This window comes from Cyprinus carpio, chromosome A5 (assembly GCF_018340385.1).
Source record: "Cyprinus carpio isolate SPL01 chromosome A5, ASM1834038v1, whole genome shotgun sequence".
NCBI classification, from domain to species: Eukaryota; Metazoa; Chordata; class Actinopteri; order Cypriniformes; family Cyprinidae; genus Cyprinus; species Cyprinus carpio.
Window position 1 is genome coordinate 27,535,333 of NC_056576.1, and position 26,884 is coordinate 27,562,216.

At 35.9% G+C, this 26,884-nt stretch overlaps 1 protein-coding gene and 1 pseudogene across 2 annotated transcripts; one reads left to right on the forward strand and one right to left on the reverse strand.

Annotated features, from left to right (window-relative positions):
• Window positions 1–351: 351 nt before the first annotated feature.
• On the forward strand, window positions 352–11,728 carry LOC109096398 (annotated as a pseudogene).
• Window positions 11,729–13,113: 1,385 nt separating this feature from the next.
• On the reverse strand, window positions 13,114–17,020 carry LOC109097119 (homeobox protein orthopedia B-like). 2 transcript variants are annotated; one of them, XM_019110793.2, is made up of 3 exons: window positions 16,866–17,020; window positions 16,056–16,453; window positions 13,114–14,726 (listed from the first exon to the last, which is right to left on the reverse strand). In XM_019110793.2, exons 1-3 carry the CDS (start codon window positions 16,900–16,902, stop codon window positions 14,217–14,219), a joined length of 945 nt encoding a protein of 314 aa, XP_018966338.1. In that variant the 5' UTR covers window positions 16,903–17,020; the 3' UTR covers window positions 13,114–14,216. The 2 variants fall into 2 exon arrangements, with proteins under 2 accessions (XP_018966338.1, XP_042612607.1); XM_042756673.1 differs by having other exon boundaries at window positions 13,118–14,726; window positions 16,827–17,020.
• Between the last annotated feature and the right edge of the window lie 9,864 nt (window positions 17,021–26,884).

Here is a 26,884-nt window from a genome sequence, read left to right on the forward strand (position 1 = left end):
AATCATAATAGCTGGAGATTTCATATGCATAGACTGGCAAAGAACTGTCAAATTGGCCATATATATATATATATATATATATATATATATATATATATATACTGTATATATATATACTGTATATATATAGTATAATTTGTGTTTCAAACAGTCTTTGTATATATATATATATATATATATATATATATATATATATATATACTGTATATATATATATATACTGTATAATATATATATATATATATATATATCTACCACTGTGCTGTATGAAGACAATGTTTTTTTGTCTGATATCTCCTTTCTTCAGATTGGGATGCATTTCTTTTCTTTATGTGCGAGTGTGTGAAACGCATGAGAGCGTCAAGGTTTGAATGTGATCTCAGAGGTGAGTGGGTTGGAAAGGTGTGAGTTACACTTTCATCAATGTAGCGTTGTTATCTTTAAAAGAAGTGTGAATCGGTAGTATTTATTTCCTGGCATATTTATTTGACCTTTTTTGTATATAGTGTGTTATTATGGGTTTATGACATAATGTGATTTTTGTCCCCATCCATGTAATATTTTGATTTCTGAAAGCACTCCTGTAATTGTTACCTTTTACCCAATGTGTTAAGAAAATGTAGCATATCTGATTCATTTACAATCCTTTGTCCTTTTTCTCTCTCTTTTATTTATGGGTTTAGCGTGTTGTGCACACAGAATTGTTGCTTTAGTATGTTGCATGTCTTTGCATGTCCAGGTTGGAGTCCTTCTGTGAAAATCTGCTTTTTGTACATTTCTGCATCAAACTGTTTTTCTTTATTTTTTATTTTTTCCTTCCTCTTTATTTTATCACTGATTCTCTTGGAGAATGTATGGCTTGAGTGCTTAAATGCCATGCTTTCATTTCAAATAAACAAATCAAACAATAAAATGGATTCTACAACAAATTATTAATCATATGATAGATTATATATCAAATCAGATGGACAGACAGACAGACAGACAGACAGGCAGATAGATAGATAGATAGATAGATAGATAGATAGATAGATAGATAGATAGATAGATAGATAGATAGATAGATAGATAGATAGATAGATAGATAGATTGCCATGATTGCATCTCACAGTCACTGCAGATTTGTTGACTGCACACCCATGATGCAAATTTCCACCACATCCAAAAGGTGCTCTATTAGATCGAGACTAAGGAGCCCAAAGTGTGCCAAGAAAATATCACCCACACCATTACACCACCATCAGGAACCTGAACCATTGATACAAGGCAGAATGGATGCTTTCATGGACTTACAGCAAATTCTGACCCTACTATCTGACTATCACAGCAGACATCCAAACTCATCACATCAGGAAATCTTTTTACAATCTTTTGTCCAGTTTTGGTGAGCCCTTGTGAATTGTAGCCTCAGTTTCCTGCTCTTAGCTGATAGGAGAGGCACCTGGTGTTCTTCGGCTGTGTATCTGCTTCAAGGTTTAACATGTTGAGTGTTCAAAGATGCTCTTCTGCATACCTTTGTTGTAATGAATGGTAATGTGAGTCAATGTTGCATTTCTATCAGCTTGAACCAGTCTGGCCTTTCTCCCTTTATCCCAGCAGATCAGCAGTACATGAAATACTCAGACCAGCCTGTCTACAACCAAAAACCATGCCACAGTCAAGGTCACTTAAATCTCCTTTATTACTCAATCTGATGCTCAGTTTGAACTTCAGCAGATTGCCTTGACCATGTCTACATACCCAAATGAGTTGGTGCCATGTGATTAGCTGATTAGATATTTGCATTAACAAGCAGCTGAACAGGTTTACCTAATAAAGTGGCCAGTGTGTGTATGATGAAACATGTATCCTTTTAGAGTAGCACTCTTGTCCTTTGTTGCCATGCAGATTCCAAGTCTGAAAGGGTGAGGTTTAAGAGCACAGCCAAATAAAATGCAACCTCAGTTCTCTAATATAATTTGGTCTCTTCAGAAGGTGTGGAATGTTTATAAAAGTGAACAAATTATTTGAAAGCTAGAGTCTCATGTGTGTATTTTAAGGTCTCTCTCCATAATCCTACAGAGGAATGGAGGGATGAGCACCAGATAATGCACAAGCTCTTGGGCTGTGCAAATCAAATACCAGTTTAATTTTATCCCTCACACACTGTCCCACTAAACAAATTAGCTTTATACAGTGCCTTGCAAATGTATTCATAGCCATTAATTTTTTTTTTCACATATTGTTTTGTTGCTGCCTTTTTTTTCACAACAATCTACACTCCATATACCATAACTGTAAAGCAAAAAAAGACGCATCAAATAAAAAAGACTTGAGACTCTAAAGGTGCTTCGCTAAATATTTAGTTCGGGGTATGAATACTTATGCAATGTACTTATTTTAGTTAAAAGGAGTATGAATACCTTCGCAAGGCACTGTATATCTTCTGTAGCCACATCTGACAAAATGCAACATTTAAAAGGGTATTTACTCTGAAAATGGAGATATGTGATTAAGATTTATGTAATGTAAAGATTTTTTGTAATACTTACCTACCTAAACACGGACAGTGGCATGGACACGGACTTGGTGGGTAAAATATGGCTTTAGAGGGTATTAAAATCATCAATAACACAATTATGAGGAATCTCATTGAATTCAAAATTTATTTAGTCATTATCCAATAGGTTTTGAATTAAATGTAGCATCCTTTGTAACCATATAAAAATCTGTCCAGCTTGCTGACGATTATGAAATTTCAGTCAAATAAATACTTTTTTTTCCTGCGCTCAATTAAATATACATGCCTATAACAGCAAGAAAAAAAAATACATGCCTATAACAGCAATACAAATCAATTTATTTGTTACGATCATTATACAGTACTACAGCTGTGTTTCTGTGTCATGTTTTGTCACGATCATTAGTTGGAGTGCCCATGAACTTCAGTAGAGGGCACTCCACTCAGGACCATTCCACCCATCAACCACCAGATTTCACTTGGACAAGCACCTCTCATACTGTTGCACTAGTGTTGTCACGGTACCAAAATTTCAGTATTCGGTACCAATACCAGTGAAAATCCACGGTTCTCGGTACCAATTTCGGTACCAAAGCAAAACACAAAAACATGCTAATTAAAAAATTGACTACTTTCATTTAATTCAAACTGTGTACATATTTAATTTTTAAAGGGCTTTTGAAAACATTTTTGAGTTATTCAGTGAAGAATAACATCTAAGTTAGCTAAAAAAAAAATAAAAAAAAAATAGCATCATGTCCTCTTGTTTTATTAACCTAATAAAAGTTATAGGAGCATTAAATAATTAATAAAGAAACTTCATTCTAATGCTCATTATATTTATAGTAGTTATAATTCATTATATGATTAACTGCTCTAATAACAGCATTCATTTCAATCCAACATTCAAATTAAAATATTTAATATTCATAACAGAAGCTGTGTTTCCCACAGTCTCCACTCTATTTTTGGCGGCATATATATGCAACTTCATTTTCTGCCAGCAGGATGAGCTTGTAGAGCGCTAGAGAGGTTTCCTCAGTAACGGCTGTAATCAGATAAGCGCTCCTTTCCTTAATTCCTCCTTTTGATGTAGTCATGTCTCAGTGCTTTTCTGAAGAGAGCGCATCTGCGCAACTTTCGGATAGCGCATCAAGAACCGGGTTGACCAGGCACTCGGTACCACCGGTACTTAAAAAAACCTGGTACCGTAATGTTTTAATTTTTTTAGTACCGACTTGGTACCGAAGTACCGGGTCTTTTGACAACACTATTTTGCACCACACCCGAACTACATTCCCCATGAGTCACTGCATCACAATCACCTTGCCACACCTGCACCTCATTCATCAGCCAATTTCCTTGCCACACCTGCACCTCATTTACACACACATAAAAGCAGCACAATCACTCTCACTCACTGCGAAGTCTTGTTTAGCTTGTCTAGCATTTCTGAGCATTTTCCCTTGTGTTGGTTTTTCCCGTGTCTGATCTTGGAATGTGTATTTCGACTCTGATTCTCTGCTGCCTGCCCCGATCTCTGCTTGGTTCTGTTTTTGATTCTGGTTGACCCTAATATACCTGACGCCATTCCTGATTTCTGCCTGTCTGACCATTCTGTGAATAAAGTTCTGCACATGGATCCGAACGCCTCTGACTCCTTGTTACATGTTTAATGTTTATATCCCACTGTGATAGAGACCTTAGCGGTCAAAATGATGATCACATCGAGATGTAAACAGAAGAGCTACCTTGGTGTCTAATCAGTGTTAATTTAGAGCAGATAACTTAAGAGCATAAAAACATTAAAACAAAGGTTAATAATAAAAACAGTCTAAAACTAAAACTGCAAGGTACTAAAAGCAGTACTAACTTCCCTCTACAACAACAAGGCTGGAGTTTACCACATTTAAGCAGCATTAAAAGAACCCTGTTCACTTGCTTTTAATTCATCCACTAGTTTCCCCTTGCTATAGTGACAGCCATCTTACAGTATAAACACATTATTTTTCCCTGCTTTTACTAATGGATGTAAACATTAGACGTACCGTATATATTTAAAAAAATTAAGAAAAAAAATTAAGAACATTAAAGAGTTAAATAAGTAAATACGATAAAAAGGATGGATAAAACCAAAGCATTTGTACAAATATTTCCATAAAATAGCTCAAATGAGCACTTCCCACATGTTTGAGCTTCAATTAAGGCCAGGCCCACTTAGCTAAAACAGAAAATATTTCTGGCTCCATTTTTGGACTTTTCATACCAGTATGTTTGATTTTCTTGATCCAAAATAGCTGGTAGTAATTAAAAGGGTGTAAAATAACATTTGGTTTCGAATTTTTGTATTTTCTATTTTCAGTGCACCATTTTCTACTTTTTGATTTGTTTTAGTCTTAAAATCCAGTTTTAACTATTCACATTCATTATTATTTTAAATATAAATATTAAGCCAACAAAATTAAAATATGAGAAACAAAATTATGATAAATAATGCAGTTTCACTAAAAAATCTTTTGACAATGATTTAAAAAAAAATTTTTTTATCACAAATAAAAGAAAGAAACCTTGAAATATTGTTATTTCATTGCTAGTATTTTTAATGAACAATGAAAAATACCATTTTTAAAAGAGTTTCAAAATAGTTTAGTTTTGGACTGTGGTCACAGTAAGTCTACTTCGAAAAAAGCAATATTATGGTCATAGTCATAATATAGTAAGACTGTAGTAGATAATTATTTCATTGTCCATGGTCAACTTTATCAATTAGTGGCATCAAAATTAAGCATGTTGATATAAGTACAGTACATCTTGGCAGTATGTCATACTTACATTCTCAGTAAAAGACAATAAGCAAGAAAACAGACATTAAAACTTAAATTTAGCAAACAAAACAAAGTGAAAATTGAACATAAGCATGACATGTGGTCATTGAACCTCAATTATACTTACCAAATCATACTGTCATCATCATGCTGAACACACCACGTTTGACCAGCATGAATTTCCATTCTAATTTATATTGGTTAGTGCTAGTTTGATGCTTTAGAGCACTGAAGTGATGACATATTTTTGTAAGTTGCATGTAGGATTTTTTACGTTGACTTTTGTATTACTAAAAAAAATAAGCTCTGTGGCCAAAACAAAAGTTTATGATTCTTAAACTTTTTTCATTATGATAATCTTCACAAATAAACACAACTTTTATGAATTTTGAAGCCTAAATGCAATCGACACAAGTGAAAAGCTAAGCGTAGGCCATAACCAAAGTACACAAGGGCTGCATGACTTCAGTGTCACTATCAGTTCTGACAGCTTTTTCAGTCTTTATTTAAAAACATTTTCTTTGAAAGTTTGAGTTAGAATAGTTTGCAAGAGTGCGATCATAAGCACATGACTGTAAAAGTGGACTAGTGAAAAGATGAGTTTACCTGTTCTGTATGTCCACAACCACCTCTGTATTCTAATTTGTATTCTAATTTGGCAACTGCCTTTTTCAAGACAAGTAAAAACTTAAAAATAAAATACAAATAAAAACACACACAGTATTACTGATGCATTTTATGCCATTAAATAAAACATGATATTTTGAGCTTGTACAGTATTTAACCACAGACTTCATTTCATGCAATTAACCAAAAATCCAGAACCCTACTGTCTTCGGGACAATGGAACAGGACATGCTAAAATGCTAACTCATTTCCGGGTTTGAGCCTACAAAAATATGTCAATCCCTACAGCACCCTATTCTGCCTGGTATACAATTCTGTTCACCAGAAACACTTATGAAGCTGATCTCTAGCATAAACTTCACATTTATACTGGCTCACTAAAGAAGTCTTGCTGATTTAGCTACTTTTAGGGAAAGTAGCCCATGTATCCACAACACAGCACATGTTTGTCTTTTCATCGGGTTTGTTGCATATTGTAATTCTCTAACAAACCTCACTGCACTTGTCTTATGATGGCCTACCAAAGGAGCATTTTCTCTTTGATAAGCCAGTGTCTCCTCTCCTCATCTCATCTGGCGTGGCTAGAGATTGGCCAGATGCTCGTGGGATTTGGTAAGACTGAAGAACAACTGACTTGCTCTTAGAGCAAAGCACTGCATCCCTATAGCACAACCTTTAGTCACCCATAAGCTGGCTCATATACTGTATGCTCACCTAAATGTCTGAAAACCCTTTTTTCTTTTTTTTTCTTTTTTTGTCAGCTATTTGCCAGTTCTATAGTGTTTTTTTTTTGTTTTGTTTTGTTTTTTTTGTTTTTTTACATAAGAACAATCTGAATGACTTGTAACACAGATACTCAACTAAAATGGTCAACAAAAGTGACAGGAGAGGTTTGAAGATTTATCAGGAGATATTTTCCTACATTAAACCAGTCCAGACTTCCCTTTACTCCTTTTTCTTTTCTTGACTGAAAATTCCAGGACCACTTCTTGTTTGACAAGCCTGTATCACCCTTGCTGACTTGTGCAGGAATGGCGCGGAATAATGGTGCATCTGGTTTGGTGCATGAGGCTTGCATCACCAGAGGGCACTTAAAGAGAGCATGTACTTGTATGTGTTACATAATCTATGACCCTGACAGAGGTCTTCATGGGTGTCTATTTTTACTGAGTGATCCACTGTGTTGTAATATTAACCCTACAGCAACTACTATACATGGAATCAAAAGCTTGAATAAAAACAGTTTTAGCATAATTTCTTGAATGTATTTTGACCACAATCTGTCCTCATGTCCAAGCACAACAATGATTTTTAATCTGGATCATTGAGGAGGATCACACCCGTGTGATTTCCATGGAAAAGGATGGGAACATGAAGAGGGTGTTTGAAAGGTTCTGCAGAGGACTGAAAAAGGGATCGTTGTCAAAGCATTCCACACAAAAATGCACATTGTCTGTAAATTAATCTGAAACAAGGTCACTATAACATGTTTGTTTCTCACAGGTGGAGAGGCTGATCCAGGAGAGAGGCTGCGAATTTATGTGGAATGAACGCTTGGGCTAAATCCTGACCTGCTCCTCTACCCTGGCACCAGCCTGAGAGCTGGAGTCCACGTCCGTCTGCCCCTCCTAAACAAGGTGTTACAATCTTATATAGTTGAGTTTAATATGAAACTGACTTTGCCATTTCCCAATGCCAAGGTCATGGGTTAATTCCCATAAAAAATTATCACATGAAATATAAATGTGATGAGAATTTATGTTAACTAATCTACATTTACAATATGAAAGACTTCCTCCACTAAGAATGTCCTTTACTTCATATATCCTTCTGAACAGGACTCACACTTCAATAAAATTTTGGATAATCTCAGGATACAAAATCGTGGCTGTGGGTGACATATTTGACATTTCCAACCTTGACCGGCTAGGCAAATCTGAGGTAAACAGCTTCCCCTTGATAAGTGTTTTAACCCTTGCAAGTGATTTCAACTGAAGAGAAATAACAAATTCTATGAATAGAAAGTAGACATATTAAAAGAGATTATGTGGAATGTTTTAACAAATGCTATATGTTTTAACATAGTTTTTCAGTCTGTTTGTAAAAAAGTTTAGATCGAAGAAATCTGTAGCCAGTGATTGAATCCAGTTTTATTTGACAATGCCTTTCAGGTTGAGCTCCTTCAGTGTGTGATTGATGGCTTCAACTACAAACCCGATTCCAAAAAATTTGGGACACTGTACAAATTGTGAATAAAAACAGAATGCAATGATGTGGAAGTTTCAAATTTCAATATTTTATTCAGAATACATCATAGATGATATATCAAATGTTTAAACTGAGAAAATGTATCATTTTAAGGGAAAAATAAGTTGATTTTAAATTTCATGGCATCAACACATCTCAAAAATGGGAGCATATGTTGTTCTAGAACTTGGATATACCTTTCAGCATTGATGGTGCCTTTCCAGATGTGTAAGCTGCCCATGCCACACACACTCATGCAACCCCATACCATCAGAGATGCAGGCTTCTGAACTGAGCGCTGATAACAACTTGGGTTGTCCTTGTCTTCTTTAGTCCAGGTGACATGGTGTCCCAGTTTTCCAAAAAGAACTTCAAATTTTGATTCGTCTGACCACAGAACAGTTTTCCACTTTGCCACAGTCCATTTTAAATGAGACTTGGCCCAGAGAAAATGCCTGCGCTTCTGGATCATGTTTAGATATGGTTTCTTTTTTGACCTATAGAGTTTTAGCCGGCAACACAGCGAATGGCATGGTGGATTGTGTTTACCAACAATGTTTTCTGGAAGTATTCCTGAGCCCATGTTGTGATTTCCATTACAGTAGCATTCCTGTATGTGATGCAGTGCCATATAAGGGCCCGAAGATCACGGGCATCCAGTATGGTTTTCCGGCCTTGACCCTTACGCACAGAGATCATTCCAGATTCTCTGAATCGTTGGATGATATTATGCACTGTAGATGATGATAACTTCAAACTCTTCGCAATTTTTCTCTGAGAAACTCCTTTCTGATATTGCTCCACTATTTTTCGCGGCAGCATTGGGGGAATTGGTGATCCTCTGCCCATCTTGACTTCTGAGAGACACTGCCACTCTGAGAGGCTCTTTTATACCCAATCATGTTGCCAATTGACCTAATAAGTTGCAGATTGGTCCTCCAGCTTTTCCTTATATGTACATTGAACTTTTCCGTCAACTTATTGCTACCTGTCCCAACTTTTTTGGAATGTGTAGCTCTCATGAAATCCAAAATGAGCCAATATTTGGCATGACATTTCAAAATGTCTCGCTTTCAACATTTGATATGTTATCTATATTCTATTGTGAATAAAAAATATAAGTTAATGGGATTTGTAAATTATTCCATTCCTTTTTTACTCACAATTGTACAGTGTCCCAACCTTTTTTGGAATTGGGTTTGTACCTGATCAACTGTGAAAAGAAACTTGAGAACAAGCCAGGACATTACTATCTATCCACCAGTAGACCAGTTCAGGAAATAATGGCATCCTTGTGAGAGGAACTGAGAGTTAAACAGCTGAGAGATCTGTAACCTGTTACCCATGACATCTGTAGGTCTGTACATGAATGAATGAATGAATGAATGAATGAATGAGGCATTTATATAGCGCTTTACTGTGTATTACTATACACCCAATGTGCTTTACAATCATATGAGGGGGTCCCTCCTCAACCAAAATCAGTGTGTAGCATCCACCTGGTTGATGCGACAGCAGCCACAGTACAAACAGTACCAGTGTGCTCACCACACACCAGCTATAGGTGGGAGCTATAGCTGTAGGTCTTACAAAATAGAACTCAACTGAATAAATTATTAATATTTTGATTCTGTCATGTGGAATCTTTTGAATTAAGGCTGGAATACATGATTTTTACCCAATTTACATTTTGGAGGAGTTGACACTAGTTGTCAAAATTCAGATCTAGTCTGGAGATATTGGGCAGTTGGAGTTTAGTTTAGTTTGGTTTAGTGTATGTCATTTAAGCTATTTAACAGGGACCATGTGCAACATGTTAGTAAAGTAATCAAGTGGCGGTCTGTCAGAAGAGGCAAGGGAGGGTCAGCCTGCTCAAAAATATTTAAAATGAACTATAGTTGATAAAGTTAACTTTTGTGTCAATATATTTAACTACTAATGTGAGAAAGATGCATATTGTGTAAAATGTGTTGCGACATTTGATAATGTATGTATAAGTTTTATCAGTATTCATTTATATATCAGCCAGACAGCCTCCCAAAGAAATCCCTCACGCACCGCCTGAAATCCACACATATAGTAGTTTAATAGAAAAGATGAAATTATTACCAGTGTATTATGAGTGAATCGAGTGAATGAGGGAAATGTGCCCCTCAACGGAGGTATTTTGTTTATAAATAGCAGTCATGCAAACTGGACTCTAACAAAGATTCCTAAAGAAGCAGTAGCCTATAATGCACAAAACATTGTCTCTAGTTCACCAGCAGATGGCAGTATGTTAACATGTGATGAACACATTCCCTAAATAATATAAAATGTGTTTTCCGTAATAACATTTGCTGTTGTATTATTTGTAATATTATAAACCAGATTTCGTTCATTATATAAATAATCAATCACAGTGATAATACCAGTTCCAGATTAAGGTTGTCGTATTTAATTTATATATATATATATATAGTCTATTATATATATATATATATATATATATATATATATATATATATCTATGTTAATGACTTAAAAAAATTTCAAAATCTTAATGAAATAAACATAACAGACAAATGTAAATGACTGAAAAAAATATTTCTTAAACCCACCTATAGGTACTTAAGTATAGGGTAGACCTACTTTTACCTACGTAAATTGCTTAAACTTAGAATGGGATGAATAATTCTCCTTTTCTGTTGATTATTTCTGTTTTAATTCAACCAGGCCATTTTGAGATTATGGCATGTAGCCTGTCCCAGTCTGAGACGGGGAGAAACCTCCTGCTGGTCACGGATGTGTGCTCTGGGTGGATAAAGATGGCATCCCGCTGATGTCTGTGACCTTCATGGTGGCTTACTCTTCTGCCAGCCACTGATTTCTGATTTAGTGCTGCTCTTGTCAGGGGCTGTGAGGTGCCTTCCATGCACTGACAGAGCAGCTCAAGGGCAAGTGTGGACAGGTGGGGTGAATAAAGAGCACAGATAGAAAAGCAAGGAATGGCTTATGTGCATTAGAAGTGAATTGTTTATCTCTTTGTCTTCATATTTTATGTTCTTGTAAGGTTATGGCATCATTTTTGTGTTTTTGTATTTTGATTTTGATGGCCATAATCAGATATGAAAGTGCAGCATAATTGTGAAATGGACACACATGCAGCCTTCATTTCATTCATAACTCAAATCTCCTCATCTTTGTGCATATATCACTGATTCATTAGCATACACTCAGATCCATGGGACCATGTTCTAAAAAATGAAGAATAAGAAGAATGTCTTCAGTGGCCCTAAGGGCAGACTATTAACTAAAAAGTCGATTTTTCAACGAACACTTTTGACAAAATCTCATTCATTCCATTTAAAGAATCTCCTAATTGTCATTATATTCAGTTTTAATCATGAGACACTTGTGTGTTTTGTTTAAGGTGATGAAATACACCAGTGAACAGAGCATGCATTCACAGGGGGACCAGAGAGGCAGAGGGTCTCTCAGAGCAGATGCTAAAACTGATGATGATGGATGTCTACATGGAGACTGTTGAGTGATCAGGGGAGGCTCATGTAGATTCTACATTTTCCATTGTTTCATGAAATCTTATATGCAAATTTACAGGGACAATTAGTCTCACACCAATGCAGGGTGGCACTCTGAGATTTCGCTTTTTATCAAGATTTTTCATGTTTCTCATGTTTTGCATTGTATATCATATGTTTTTAAAATATTAATTTGAAAAAGAGTGAAAAAGTGGATAGATTTTTATGTTACTACAGGCATTACAGTAATTACTTGATATCCGGTTGTGCTTATCCAGGTCTGTCTGGATCTTTTGTCAGTTGATAAAGTGACAGTAGATGGTTCTTCTCACAGTTCAAAGCAATCTTTGCTAAATGGGGGACAGTCTGGCCATTGTATCGGAGAAAAGATCTAGATGTTTTTGGGCTGTTCCACCTCCCCAGTGGTAACTGTCACAAACCACACAAAGAGATCAGGAGAAAAAACATGGCAAACTAATTGGTTACAATCTTGCTTTACATATTTGTCTACAAGAGACTATAAACACATAAGCTTATGTCCCTATGGGCTTAATGCTAATGTGCAATATCATAAGCAATCTGTGTAAAGTGTGTTGTGAGATACACATAGCTATATTGGTGGTTTACTGTTACAGTAAAGCAAAGTGGTATAGGGTCATGAGTAATGTATCCGATGTTTCCCAGTTTTTTCAAGAACAAATTTTTGTTAAATGTTTTATCTGTCCAGCAACTAATGATCCAGGTAGATATCCAATAATAGTATTTATATTTTTCCAAGATCTGTAAAATTTGTCTAATTAAAAATTTAAAACTGTTCCATAAGAACATTTCTCCTAATAATAATAATTATAATTATAATAATAATAAATAAGTCATCATTTGCTCATCATCATGTCATCATGTTTCATAACTTTCTTCAGGGGAAGATAAAAAAGATGAAATTTTGATGAATGTTTAACATTGACTTACATTGTATTGAACTATCCCTTAAGAGGTTTTCCTTTCCTGCATCCCTTTTTCAGTCACATTGCTCTGTATATTCTTGTGTTTTATCTTGGGCTTAAAATTAAGTGTAACCGTTACATTCTTTTCAAATATTTTGAAACATATTGCACACACTTTTCAGTGTTGTGAGAATACATCAGAATGTATCTCTGGAAAAATATGTTGTGTTGAATATCCAAATGATCATGATTGTATCCTTGATTAAGAAAAGAACAAAACATAAAACAAGAATGTGTGTGTGTGTGTGTGTGTGTGTGTGTGTGTGTGTGTGTGTGTGTGTGTGTGTGTACATATTATGATGATTTTGTCCGTTTACTTAATGTTGGCAGTAAATATTTATTATACAAGTATTAGACAAATTCCTATAGATTTAGATCTGGACAAGTGATTCATGTACTGAAACATTGTTGAGCATCCCTATTTAGCATTACCTTCCAGAATGTTGCTTTAGGGAGAAAAAAAAGTGTCTGCTAAATTATAAGTTCACTTCAGACAAACATTTGTTTGAATTCCAACATATGTCAATAACTCTAAAATATGTGGACAATTTTTCATTTTGACCTATAATTTTTGTTTCTTTCTCATTCATCTTTAAAAATACATATTGACTCGTCATTCTTGAATCATCTGGCAACATACTGTACGGTACCCTCTATATTTACTTGCTGTATTTCAAAAATCCTTTGTATTTCTATAGAGATCACCATGTTTAAATTCTTAAAATGATTTTATTCACCCACTTACATAAACCTTCCCAATTCTGTTGAATTTGGTAAGATAAACATTTACAAAAAACATATTCCAGTAATAAGCACATACAATAAGTTAAAACATATCACAAACATACCAGCAGATAACAAGATTTTTTCTTTTTTCTTATCTACACAAACACTCAAGTTCATTTTGCTTTATGTAAACAACTTCCTGATGATCCCGGTTGAAATATTACATGCATCTGAATCTGATTATTTGGAAATTGGCTCTTAATCCAATCTGTTAAGTTCTGTACCTGAAAAATCACTCCAACATGTAGTACGTGCCTTAAAACAATCTGTACATGCACACATGTGGTCCTTATTAACGTATCCTTTTACATTTAGTTTAGTTAAAAAATAATATCACCGACCAGCGAAACAAATAATGCTTGCAGATGTTTTCTTCATATGTGAACGAAGAGACAAATAAATACTCATAAATAAATAAATAACTCGCCATCATTAAAATCAATAGCTATGTAAACAAAATAAACAAATAAACATGACCGAATCCAACACATGAATAAAATAAATAAATTTCAAGCATTAAAACTATCACTACATTCTAAATCTGCTGTATCTAAGCATTGTCTGGGGTTTGTTGGGATTCCATCATCCAGTAAGGCTGCCAATTTGTAATTTCACAGTTATAACCTCATATCCTGAGTGCTCCGTGACTGTTTTTCAGGAATACTTGGGGTTTGCAGTGACAGAAAAGACTTCTTGGATGCTCAAATTAGGTGAAACTCATCGAAACGGTGTGCTCAAGTGCTTTACGGCGCAGGGAAGCGATACTAGTCCCTCTCCACATGTCACTGTCCGGGGAGCTACACAGCTGAGGTGAGCCGCTCACATTCGTGGGACCCGAGAGGGAAGCAGGCACCATCCCTGGAAATGTGGGTTGATACAGATGCGATTGAAGACCGGAACCATTTGACGATAAGCTGCTGGAAAGGCCCATGGAGTTTGGTGGGGGGCCAGCTCCGAGACTGCACTGGGACAGGGACTGTGCCATCGCCTGCTGTCGGCCCAGCGCAGGCGGTATCTGCAGCTGTGAGACTCCGGGCATCCCCGCCGCGGCCCAGCGCGTGTCGTTGGCATGAAAAGAGCAAAGACCGTCGCCCATCGCGGCCGCAGACGGAAAGTGAGGCAAACCGTGTGTTGGCAGCAAAGTACCCGGCGCCCGGAAAACGTTGGTTGTCTTCTTGCGCTTCTTCCATTTTGCACGTCGATTCTGGAACCATACCTGAAATAAAAAAACAAAAAACAACGCTTAGAAGATCAAGCATTTCATTGGTGAGTATTGATTATAGTTATGTCGGCTACTTTTACAACTTTCTTTCACAAATATTTTGCTATATTAAACTGCATAATATTTCTTTGATTTTAATTCTAAGATTAATAAAAAATATATATAGGCCTAAATATTAAAAGTAATATAAATATTATTAACAAAATATGATAAATGTAAACATAAAATATATAATTGTTTAACGAAAGTTTTTTTCTTTTTTGTTTTTGTTTTTTCAATAGGGCTAGCGTTTGTCGGTAAAATTAAAAAAATAATAATTTTTAAATGCAAAACTGAGCCACTGTAACTATACTGGCGTTGTACTATGGTTCTTCATATATGCTGAGGTTTATAAACATGCACCCTATGAATCATCTGCTTGTTTGTTTGTTTTTGTTGACGCTAAAAAAAAAATAGGCTACTGTCCTCACGGACAACTAGCCATGCCATAACATGCGGGAGGGTAATTTCAAGAGAAAAAGAGACAAAGCAATTTCTATAATGTTTTGCAGACAGCCGGCGATGAAGTTGTTATAGCTGATGGGACATTCTAGGAAACAAATAGTTTAATGGCATCAATAATTCATTATGGAACCATGATCATGAATTCGTGGTGAAAATAAGCTCAGAGGGAGCAAAAATAAATATTAGGCTACTCCTTATTGTGAGATATTTTCAACATTTTGCGCTTAGCTCATACGAATTATTATTGTCATGTATGGTTATTGGCGCTTTACTATTATTTTTTTTACTAATCTACATCTTTTTATATTAGGCTACTGTTAACGACATAATTCGTATTCAGTTATATAACACGTTTTATAAATTATTGTCTAATAGGATATAAATTCTGTTGACGCTAATGTCATCTTTCCTTGAAGAAAAATATGCACCTGTACCTACTAGTTTTTGTTGTCGTCATTTTGTTTAGTTTTTTTTTTCTTTTGAAAGAATTATTAAAAAAAAATAATAATAATTAAATGGTATTTTTTTTATGTTGTATTTTTGCACATTCAACACCGCAAATGTTTTTACATTTTAGCGCGACGGCTACATTGATATTTATATTTTAGGCTTGACATTGTTTTAAGATAAAATGTAAATAATAGCCTACTGTGCAATTTATACAATAAATGGTTACGGATATTTAGAGAGAAAAAAACTTCATTTTCATTTGATCATTTTTGTTCAGTTCGCTTCCGTTCATCTTTTTTAAACTGTGTTAATCACCATCTGGAAAGCTCCGTTACGATGTCAATGATGAGCAGGTCCACTCAGTCTCACCTGAACCCGTGACTCCGTTAAACCAATCCGTAATGCAAGTTCCTCTCTCATGAAGATATCAGGGTAGTGGGTTTTAGCAAAGCTCCTTTCCAGTTCGTTCAGCTGCGCTGGAGTAAAGCGGGTCCTGTGGCGTTTCTGTTTCTGTTGGTTTTGCTGGCCACCCGACTGATTATTAGAGACTTGCTGTTGCTGCTTTTCTTGGTCTTTGGCGTTGACCTGCTGCATTCCAGTAGGATTGGATCCACCATTGCTTATATCTTCCCCGGGGAGCAGAGTGGTCCCTTCTACAGTCTCTGTAGCAGAAGTAAGATCGCCGGGATGTCCAGAGTCAGTCCCCCCTAGTCTGCATTTCAAAGCCTCTCGGTGTCCGAGAAGCTCGGCTGCAGCATCCTTCATCCCTGTGGACGCACGAGTCAACAATTTAGCATTCTCTCCAAATGGCAGGAACATGTTAATATTAACATCCAAGACAGATATATATATATATATTAAATAATAAATATATATATATATATATATATATATATATATATATATATATATATATATATATATATATATATTTAAAAAAATGTATAAAGTTATTGACATTTGTCGCACAAACAATTATAAACATTGTTCAGTATCGCAATCCATCAAGGTTATTTGATGAAAATGTGTTATTAATTTATCTGATAATTAACAAAAATTGCAAGTAAAATGAGATTGAGATATCAATATTGTCATCACATTAGTTCACCAGTTTGAAGACTGAAAAATACTTTGGCTTACAGTGGAGCTGAAGACCGGAGTTTGGTGACGATAACTCACCGAGGCGAGTATCCAAGAGGTCGGCATGAGAGAGCATTGCGCACTGCTGGAGTCGCAACTGCTTCCCGAACTACTCTACAACTTTTAACCCTTTTAAAAAGCGCATAGGGCTCAAATGAAGGAAAGTCGTCAGTGCGTTGAAAAAGGCGGTTCCATGTATTATACTGTTCTTTAGAGAGATTGGGAGGCGCTTAATAGTTGGATGAGCCCGTCAGCTTCCACAGAAGGGAGCCAATCAGAATTGAGGGTTGAAAATGCCAGACAACCAACCACTAAAATCCACAAACCGGCTTCATCTGCAGTTGCTCTCGTTCATTTCAAATTTATTGCATCGCCCCCTTATTAGCTATACATTTTAAATGACTTCATAATCATGGAAAATAACCAGTGAATAATAAATCTTTCTGATAAAAAGAGGCTTCACAAAAGATGGGGAAGTCTAGCCTTAATACTACTTGAGCGACTTGGGATGCAATATCTAAATAGGCATGGAATAAGAGTCACTATTTGGTTGTAGCCCAACTTTCGAGGCCGCTGGTCATATTTGCTTGACGAGAATGAGGGCTGTTGCTTTGGGAGCTGGTTGTTTTATTACCTTCATGTGAGTTACAGCTTTATTTGAGTGGAATCCATCTATCAAAAACGATGAATTCTTTGAGGCAGCTAACAATACATCCAAGGTACATTTCCAACTAGTCATTTTCAAGTCCATTAAGCATTTAAAGTAATTAGTGCCAAATCTATGAGCTTTCATCTCAGTTATTACAGTGAATTCTCAATAATGCGTGATAATTTAACTGTGTTTAGATATAATGCAAGAAGGCGTTGTAAATCATGTTTGAAGAATTATAATTTATTTTGGTAAAGGCATGAGATGAAACAGGGTACTGATGCGCACTGATGCCTCAGTTGTATCGATGTTTCATCAGCGCTGACGCAAGTAATTTGATTTATTTAATTCAAACTCGCTGACATACATTGCCTAATTTAATCCATTCAGCGAAAGCATATTCGCAGACTATCAAGTTTTCAGCGTATTTTTGTGTAATCAGTCAATGCTCCCTTCGTTTTGTGGCATGAATGTGCACGGGCAAGCCGTTGGAGTACTGAGAGTAATTAAGAAACACAAAGGATATGAAATCTTGAATATCAATAAAGACCATACAAATGCCGTCACGAGCTTTTAATCGGCAATGAGAAGCTTTGTCACTTATACAACACCTTTGGGGTCGTCGCATAGGACATACTTTCCTGTAATGTAGCTTGAATCTACTGCATATAATAAATAAATAATCTAGCTACATAATCACGGCGGTGGATGATATAATTTCTAATATATATATTTGGAGAGAGAGAGAGAGGTTGCCATTTACAATTTACTGTAATTAGAGAATGAATAATGTCAGTATTGTTATTATTATTATTATTATTATTATTATTGGCTATAAATGTTGCCGTTTTCATAGGCCTAACTTAATGTCGAATGTGCTGCTTCTTGGTGTTATTTTATTATTTTCTCAGTACAATTTCTGTTGATACTTACCGATTCTATCCATGAGTTCTTATTTATTTTGTGTAAATGGCATTGCGGTTTGACATAGGTTGGATAATAGGTCCAAAGGGTTTACCATATACCGTGAAATAAGTGAATTGGAAAGTAACACAACGGCTCCTCCAATCAAGCAGACGCGACCCCCGTAGCATCTCATACTTTGATTAGACTCGGTGCCCTCCATGTGGACCCGATTTCAACGTGAGTTATCTAGGGAGAATACAATTATGGCCCTAAATAAAATAATCAGCATTGGACGGCGATTACCGTAATGAAATGGAGCTTTGGTGTGTCACGGAGTGACTGGCCTCCATTACAGTCCGTAATGAGACTTTTGGGGGTAAGCACGACAATCATCTAAACATGAAAATGTGTTTACTTTGATGTCCACGTTTGCACTAAAATTTTGTTCTCGAAGTCTAAATGCAAGGTTTAGTCCTGTTTTACAGATGCGTAATTCAGCTCTGGGTCTTATAGCCTATAGGCTTATGCAAGAAGTGAAGTCAGTTTTACTCTAACGCAAAACATGGAACAGCTATATAAATAATAGGCTACAATTATTTTTTAAATAAGCAGAAATAAAAATCATATTTGTCATTTTTGTTGTATATTGTTTCTTTTTTGAAAGGCAAAGGAATATGATGTTGTAACCAATATCGAAGACAATACATATACTGATATTATTAATTTAAGAAAGGCCTTATAAGTGGCTTTCGAGAAGGGAGGACTTGGGTCAGTGGTCACTCAGAGTTTGCCCAAATTGAGAACATGTGCTAGTAATTATTAAATTCCAGCATAATCACACTGCTAATGCAATTTAATGCATCAGCAAATTAATACTGAAAATAATTAGTTTCACTGACCTTGTACATTGCAAGACGAGAGTGAAACAGTAATGCTTAAATGAGCCACACCACTCCCCTTCCAAACAAAGCCCGACGTGAACGAGTTTTCATAAAGCAATAAAAGTATGTATATTAGGCTATGAGTAATATATCTACCAAAACAGTGATGTTTATAATGTATCATGTTATTGACGAAATTTGAGAAAAGTGCAAGTCAATTTGTGAGGACTCTCAGATACTTGATTTCGTTATGTGGAAGTGAAAACATTTCGCCTGTGCTGTACTGTGCAGCAAAAAAAAAAAAAAAAAAAAAAAAAAAAAAAATATGCATACATATACACATTTACCAGGAGCTTTACACATGTTAATTTAAAAATGCATTAAAGGTAGGCTACTCATTTTATCAATATGCCAGAAGCTTGGGATTCCAACCCATTCGAACTACAATGTTGCACTTGAAAGTAAAAACAACAACAACAACAACAACAACAACAAAACTCACACTCTGTATATGATAAATCTTAAAGGCTACTATTTGACTCCTATACTGATGATACAAATCCAGCAGTTTGCGACCTAGCTGCGAGCCCATTATCTACAGACCGAGGCGGCTCAGCTCCTTTCTGCTCATTCCACTAATTTCCTGTCTCCACTCCATTTATTTGCCACTTCTTTGCAGCTTGTCCACAAAAAACAACTCTAGCGCCTCCAAGATTAATTGATCGTCAATTTAGCCCTAATTCGGACCAAGTCAGGTGCTAAATGGTCTACTTTTCTTTGATTGTAACTGAAATATGTGCAGGTTACTTTGATAAATTTTGATTATGTATCAATTACGCACAAACGAGATTCATCTATTGAATAAATTGCTGGCTGATTTTTCTAATAGAGTTTGTAGATATGACTATTGATACTGATAATGATTCCGCACTGGTTCTTTCCGGATTTGCTTGCTAACTTGTCGGAATGACAGGACAAAATTCATTTTTCATGAAATCAGCAGTGCGCGTGGGCAAGCTGCCATTAGTCAGGTGCATTATGGGGCAGATCTTCAGTAATGTGTGTTCTTTGCTCAGAAAGCCTGACATACTTTGTCACACTTTGTGTCAGTTACAAATAATTTCAGTCGTCATTGTTAGCATAAAGGAAGCTCACCAAAGGAATTTCTCATCTGCTTTACCGCAACTTTGAGAAATGCAGAAAATCGACATTGAAGAAAGTGTTGCCCCAGTGGGGGCTTTTTATTCTTATACCGAGGCTCTTATGTGAAACATGATAAAAGGATTTGTCGCTTCTTAATGTAGATACCTGCTTCTTTTTGTTGGCACAAAAGCCATATGAAGATAAAGGTTTTTTTTTTTTTTTTTTTTTTTTTAGAAGTCAAGTTGCGTCATTCCCGCTATTAAACGTTAAAAATCTTTACCATTGAGTCACCAATATTTCGTATGAATATTGTAAAAAAAAAATCAGTATTGAAAACTGTACATAATCTCCCCAAAGTAGATTTTGTGTTTCATCAGACCAATAGGCCTATCTGTTGGACTGTGGCACATCTTGCACCAAACTGTAGCAAAGGTCATCTAGGGCCCATTTTCAATTTTTGTGTAATCAAAATAAAATCGAGATTGTATCTGCACACATCACGGAGGAAAACTAACTACACCACTTGTAATTCCTCGAAATGCGCTTAGCAATAGTTCAGTTTCGCCGTAACCACCCTCTCACCCCATTTGTTCTTCAATAAGAACATATTAATTTGTATCTATATAGCTGCACTTATACATACAGATATGATTTGCCAAGTAATTGCCAAGCAAGACGTTATTTTATCTGATGATATAATATAAATGAATTTGGACCACAATACAAAATGGCCAAAATACAGAACTTGGTATTTATAGGCCATAAATGGAACTTATTCTTCATCATTAAAATGCAAAGGGGTAAAAACGACTAAGAAGAAGGCTACGGAGATCGTAAATCTCTTGTTTTGGAAGTGGGTGACTTGACATGAAGTAGCCTAACAGACACTCCTCCAGGTTTACCACTAAATTTCAAAGGCTACAGTAGGCCATATGAGCGCAAAGAAGGAATGTAGTATCTATTGATAGCACTTTAATTGCCACCTTATAAACCCCCGTGTCCTCCTTTTTTTCTCATGACCCCTGATTATTAGTATTTTCCTTGTTTTCCAAACTAATAAGTGCCACCATCAAGCACTTGGAGGCTCCCGTAGGCTGCAGACATGCTGCTCGGTGTAATTGATATTGAACGAGCCGGTGGAAGGCGCGAACTGTTGGCGCTGCTGGATAATTTGCAGTTTAATCAGCGATTGTAATGAGAGTCGCTGATTAGGGGCCGTTTGAAAATAAAAGAGAGTTACAGGGAACGTCTGTCAGGGTCCGAAGATAATCCAGAAGTAATTGTCGTGATTAGAGAAAACTGGATGAGTGGTTTATCCTAGTGCACGGAACAGCCAGGGTGGCGAGATTATGACCAAGTCAAAGTGGGCTTATATGGAAAAATAAATATAAGACAGCACACAAACATACAGTTTAGTAATAGTAAAAAGAGTTAAGTGTAACTACCACAGTGGAAAACGAAGTTTAACTCATCTCAGGCCTCAGTGAGTCTGCTTGATACATGTTAACAACAAAGCAACAAAGTAGGCTACAGTGGGCCGCACAAATGCAGAGAGGTGGTTGCACTTGACATGACGCTTAAATGGCAGCTCTCCCGTGAGCATATTTGAACTCAAACCCAGCGTGGCTCTTCTGGCAACCAATATGTGCGAAAAAGACCAAGAGCACACATCTAAATGCAATCCCGCTGTCCTCGCAGAGAGCGCTGTCTAAATATCAATTTCATCCTTAGTGCGCATGTGTGTTTGACTGTGGAAGAGCAATTAGTGACGTTCGGTAAGGGGAGAATAAGGGTAGGGCATCAGCTGGTGGAAATGAACCTTTGTGACACCTGCAGCCAGTTTAGTTAACACACACACTCCTAGTAAGTAAGGAAATCACATACAATCTCACAATTCAAATAAATGGTCAGGTATTATAAATATTACATCGTGTAATATTGTGCGCCTTGGGTCTGGAGACTCCAACGGAACCATAACCTCTTTCAAGCCGCCAGTTTCTCTGCTAGACTATCCCCATCTATCCCGTGTCAATGACTGTCTTGTTGAGAGAATCAGTGAGTAAACAGGACTGACAGAGTAGGTAGCTCAACTGATTACTCATACAAATAGACCGTGCGAGCACACCAGGCTGGAGATGGCTTTTTCTGCCTCTCCAAGGGTCCTCTGTCCATGAGCTCTCACATTGTCCCGTCATCAATCATTCTGTTGTGCCCTGGATGTTCTATAGAGTCACTTAATATCCTTACCTTCATCTCTTTTATACTTTCGGAGCACCACAGCCACTCGCCCTTTTCTGTCGGATGAGGCCAACAGGCAACAGATCATGAAATGATTTAGTGAGCCCCTGAAGGATATTATCACATGCTATAAACTACATTGGACATCTTATTTAGAGCACCTCGAGCATTAAGATCCTAATATTTTGGTGGCGAGTTGTAGACTAACTGAGCGGCCAAGGCCAAAAGATCTATGCCAAAAATACTTAAATCAAAATCAGATTACCATCCGTAACAGAAGTCCTAAAACGGTTGTGCAAAAAGGAATTGGCATTATTTAATGAAATACAGTAGATCCGTTGTGCTGCATTCTCAGGAATATATAAATGGAAAAACCCCTTTGATCAAAATTCATACTCCAGCTTTGTTTGTATTCATTGGTCTATTCTAGACATTATATATATATACTGAATGGGACAGATCATGATTAATGAGTAATTAGGCCTGATGAGAAATTTCCTGCTATGAATTGTTGTGATAAATCTACTACCATCCATGCCATTATTGTTTCTAGCATACTAAAGTCATAATGTTTTATAATTATTTCAACTGGCATTAAGCGCCCACTAAAACAATGATAGGATGAACTGGCAATTCATCTTTACCGTCAAAACCAGAGGCAAAATAATTGCAATACAGGGTCTCATATTGTGCCTGTGACCTGTGTGTGAAATGGAGACATCACCTCTGCCTGTTCTGTATTTATGAGGGCAGAGCGGCCACGCATGAGTACGTCTCTGTGTGCAGTTTGTTTAGGCAGGAGTTGCAGTATGTATTTGGAGAAAAATGACAGACTGTAGGACACACAGACTATGTATTTGCAGACTCTGAGTATAAAAATGTAAAATAGTATATTCATTTGAAAATCTAATTTATTATATATATATATGTATATATATATATATATATATATATATATGTATATATATATATATATATATATATATATATATATATGTATATATATATATATATATATATATATATATATATATATATATGTATATATATATATAAGGTTATATATATATATATATATATAATATATATATATATATATTATTACTCTGGCTGTTTATATTAAGGTCCATCCGTGTGACTGTGAACTTGGCATGAGGCCAGTTTTCCCAGCGTTCAGTAAGCAAAGTTATCCATCCAGAGTAGACGGACGGCTTTCAAATTCATAAAATTCATAGGATTCTTCACAAATGAATGAACACAATTTTCTATCAATTTCCTCATTATGCAAATATGCAAAACATCAAATTTGGATCAATTAGAGACCCTGGAGTTCCAAATTTAACCATTTATATAGTAATTGCTGGGACTCTCAAATAATTACTTGGCTAATTTGGAATATTTGTGACAGACATAGCAAATTCAAATACAAATCATTTTTAATTCAGGTAAGCACTGCACCATTACAAACTGATCAAAGACAAACAATAGCAGCATTATGCAGAAATTTTAGGGTTTATTTTTACAATTTGTACATAAAATGTGCTAATTTAACAATATCTTTTTTTTTTCAGATATATTTATTTGCATGATATTGATTTTATGAGTGTTTTGGGAAAACCCTTCAAGAATGGCTCATCATAAAATAAATATATTACAAAATAATATAGTATAATTTATATATTGCAAATGGAAATGCATTTGCATGTGGTTAATATGGTTACTAAACATTCAGCCACTAGCAAGACAATCCAATACATTATTACAGAATGAGAGAAAGAATGTGAGACTAAGATATGTACATTTTTCTGAATATTTCCTCATTTTTTTCCCATAGACAATCTACTTAGACTTAAATAAATTTAACGTTTTCCCAGAGAATACTTCATTGCAGGCTGTTATTGCTTTACTGTTTTGTTCACAGTTTTTAAGTGAATGTCAGATGAAAATCCCATAATGTTTATCTGGATCCCACCTTACTTTTTCCCCTCAATTACCAAAGACAAAGCAAAGCTTCAAGTTTAGGTCATTAATTGTATTTTCTGTGTATTTTTTTTCAATAGTGACTGAAATTGATTTCGGGTCCATGCAATAAATCACGATTAGACTATACACAAACAAAGCACAAGCCTTTAGAATCAACTGAATAAAATAATCCTATTGGTTCTGAGAACATACCCAGTACAAATATCTGACGCAGAATTTAAAACAAACCAGCCAGTGCAGTTTAAACAAAGCACAACTGCAAATAATAAATACAATTCTTTAATATGGCAGGTAATACATTCCCATGAGTAACTATTTCAGTTTCCAGAGTTACATTTATTATCATAACAGCCTAAAACAACAAATGCAATTATGTCATTTGTCAGCAAAAGAAATCCCTCAGAATCCTGTCTCCACAGACGCCTCATAAAAGAGCAGAGATAATGACTCTACTATTTCATGGCATATTACACCATAATTACATTAATCCACCCATTTACATCTGATGCAGCCCTGGCCAATGGAAATGAACATCTAGTACATCCCCGAATGGTCATTTATGAACAAAAATGAGAGACAATTAAATTTTAATGAAATGCATATTTACTTGATTCTTGAGATATTCATTGATGAGAGAGAGAGAGAGAGAGAGAGAGAGAGAGAGAGAGACGTAGCAATAAAAAAATGTAATCTGTTAATGCTTGAGTTAAACATGCTGTTAGGGACACAAAATATATAATTGCATATGGTCAGATTGGGGAGTTGGATGGACTGATAAGTGATGCTTTGACAGATGTTTGTGCAGAGGAATGCAGCGCTAAATGTTCCCACAACATAAGTTGTCTTACTACTTACTGCGCAAATATGAAAACACACACACACACACACACACACATGCACGGCTGTATACGCAGGTACAGAGCAGCTGAAAAAGTGGGTATTTTACTTTGGAAGTTAATGGGAATAAAATACCTCAGTGGATGAGTGCAGATGTGTTTGATACAAATAGTCATTTTCCTATTTGCTGCCTCATTGAGCTTGATGAATGATTGGAGTCAGAGAAGCGCCATGATAAATGGCAGCACCTTGGCTCCATTGCATGCCCCTATTGATTCTCCTTCTTTATTACCCCTACAACCCAGCTGGTTGCTTTGCTCTTTGCACCTTTGCAAACACACACACACACACGCAAGCTACAGTAGCATGTATATCTTTGCAAACACATACACTCGCTGTATTATTCTGCTGGAGGTGGTGGAGTTTTTCTGAAGTGGGAAGACAAATAAGGTTTTTCATTGGCTCAGAATGGCAGTGTCTGTGTTATTAAATGCTTTGTCTGGAGTGTCTGCTGAACATCAGAGACTAACAACCTCACTGAGGTCTGCCATTCAGTTTATGTGAAGTGAAAATCATATTTTACGCCTAAATTGGCTATGCAGAAGGAAACATCAGTATCACCAAATAGAGCTCATTTGCAAAATGTAACTACTTCTCTTTAAAGCAGTCCTGCCTTTACATAGTTCTCAGAAGACCTGACTAAATTACACATGCGAGCAGAAGATAGGAAGACATAATGAAACTCTGCCACCCACTGAAATGCAATTATCATGCACTCCTGGGCTCAAAGTTAGAAGGTGAGATAAGATGAATAGGGAAAGTAAAAATCGCTGACCCTTCAAAGTTCAATTTACAATTTGAATTTCCTTGGCCTTGTTCGAAAGTTTGGAGACGTTATAATTTAGGGAACAGAGCGGTTGATAAATGATCTGTGTGTTCATGCTCAGTGCAACCGTTATGTTTATATGGAAATATTGTTAATAAATATAATGTTTTAAGCGATTATAATTCAAGGCAGTTAGTGAGTTAACTCCACCAGCAGGGCGATGCATTAGATGTGCAACAGGCCAATTTTGTTATATATTTATTCATTTTTGGTATTGCTTTCTCCAGTGTAAAAGTCTTGTCTGAATCAGCAGAGAAATATGCACATATCTATCATCGTGAAGGAGAAATAGTAAAACAGTTCTAAACAAATATGTCATAAAGTGCATTTGGATATGACAGGACAACAGGAAATGGACCTTCAGCTAAAATATCTTAATAATGGATTTGTTTCATATAAACATGCAGTTTTCACTTTTACTTTTGGATTATTGTGATGTTTTTATTAAATGTTTGACACCCAATGACTGTGGTGGATCCTTTAGTGAGCAAGTAAAGTAATGGTAAATTTCTCCAAAACTGTTCTGATGAAGAAA

Bases quoted from the DNA above. Each gene is read 5' to 3' on its own strand.
- LOC109097119 (XM_042756673.1), bottom strand. From the start codon at position 16,902: ATGCTCTCTCATGCCGACCTCTTGGATACTCGCCTCGGTGAGTTATCG. The intron at 16,454-16,826 runs GTAAGCCAAAGT...GTGCGTCCACAG, and splicing joins CTCCGGTCTTCAGCTCCACT to GGATGAAGGATGCTGCAGCC. The intron at 14,727-16,055 runs GTGAGACTGAGT...TTTTTATTTCAG, and splicing joins TAACGGAGTCACGGGTTCAG to GTATGGTTCCAGAATCGACG.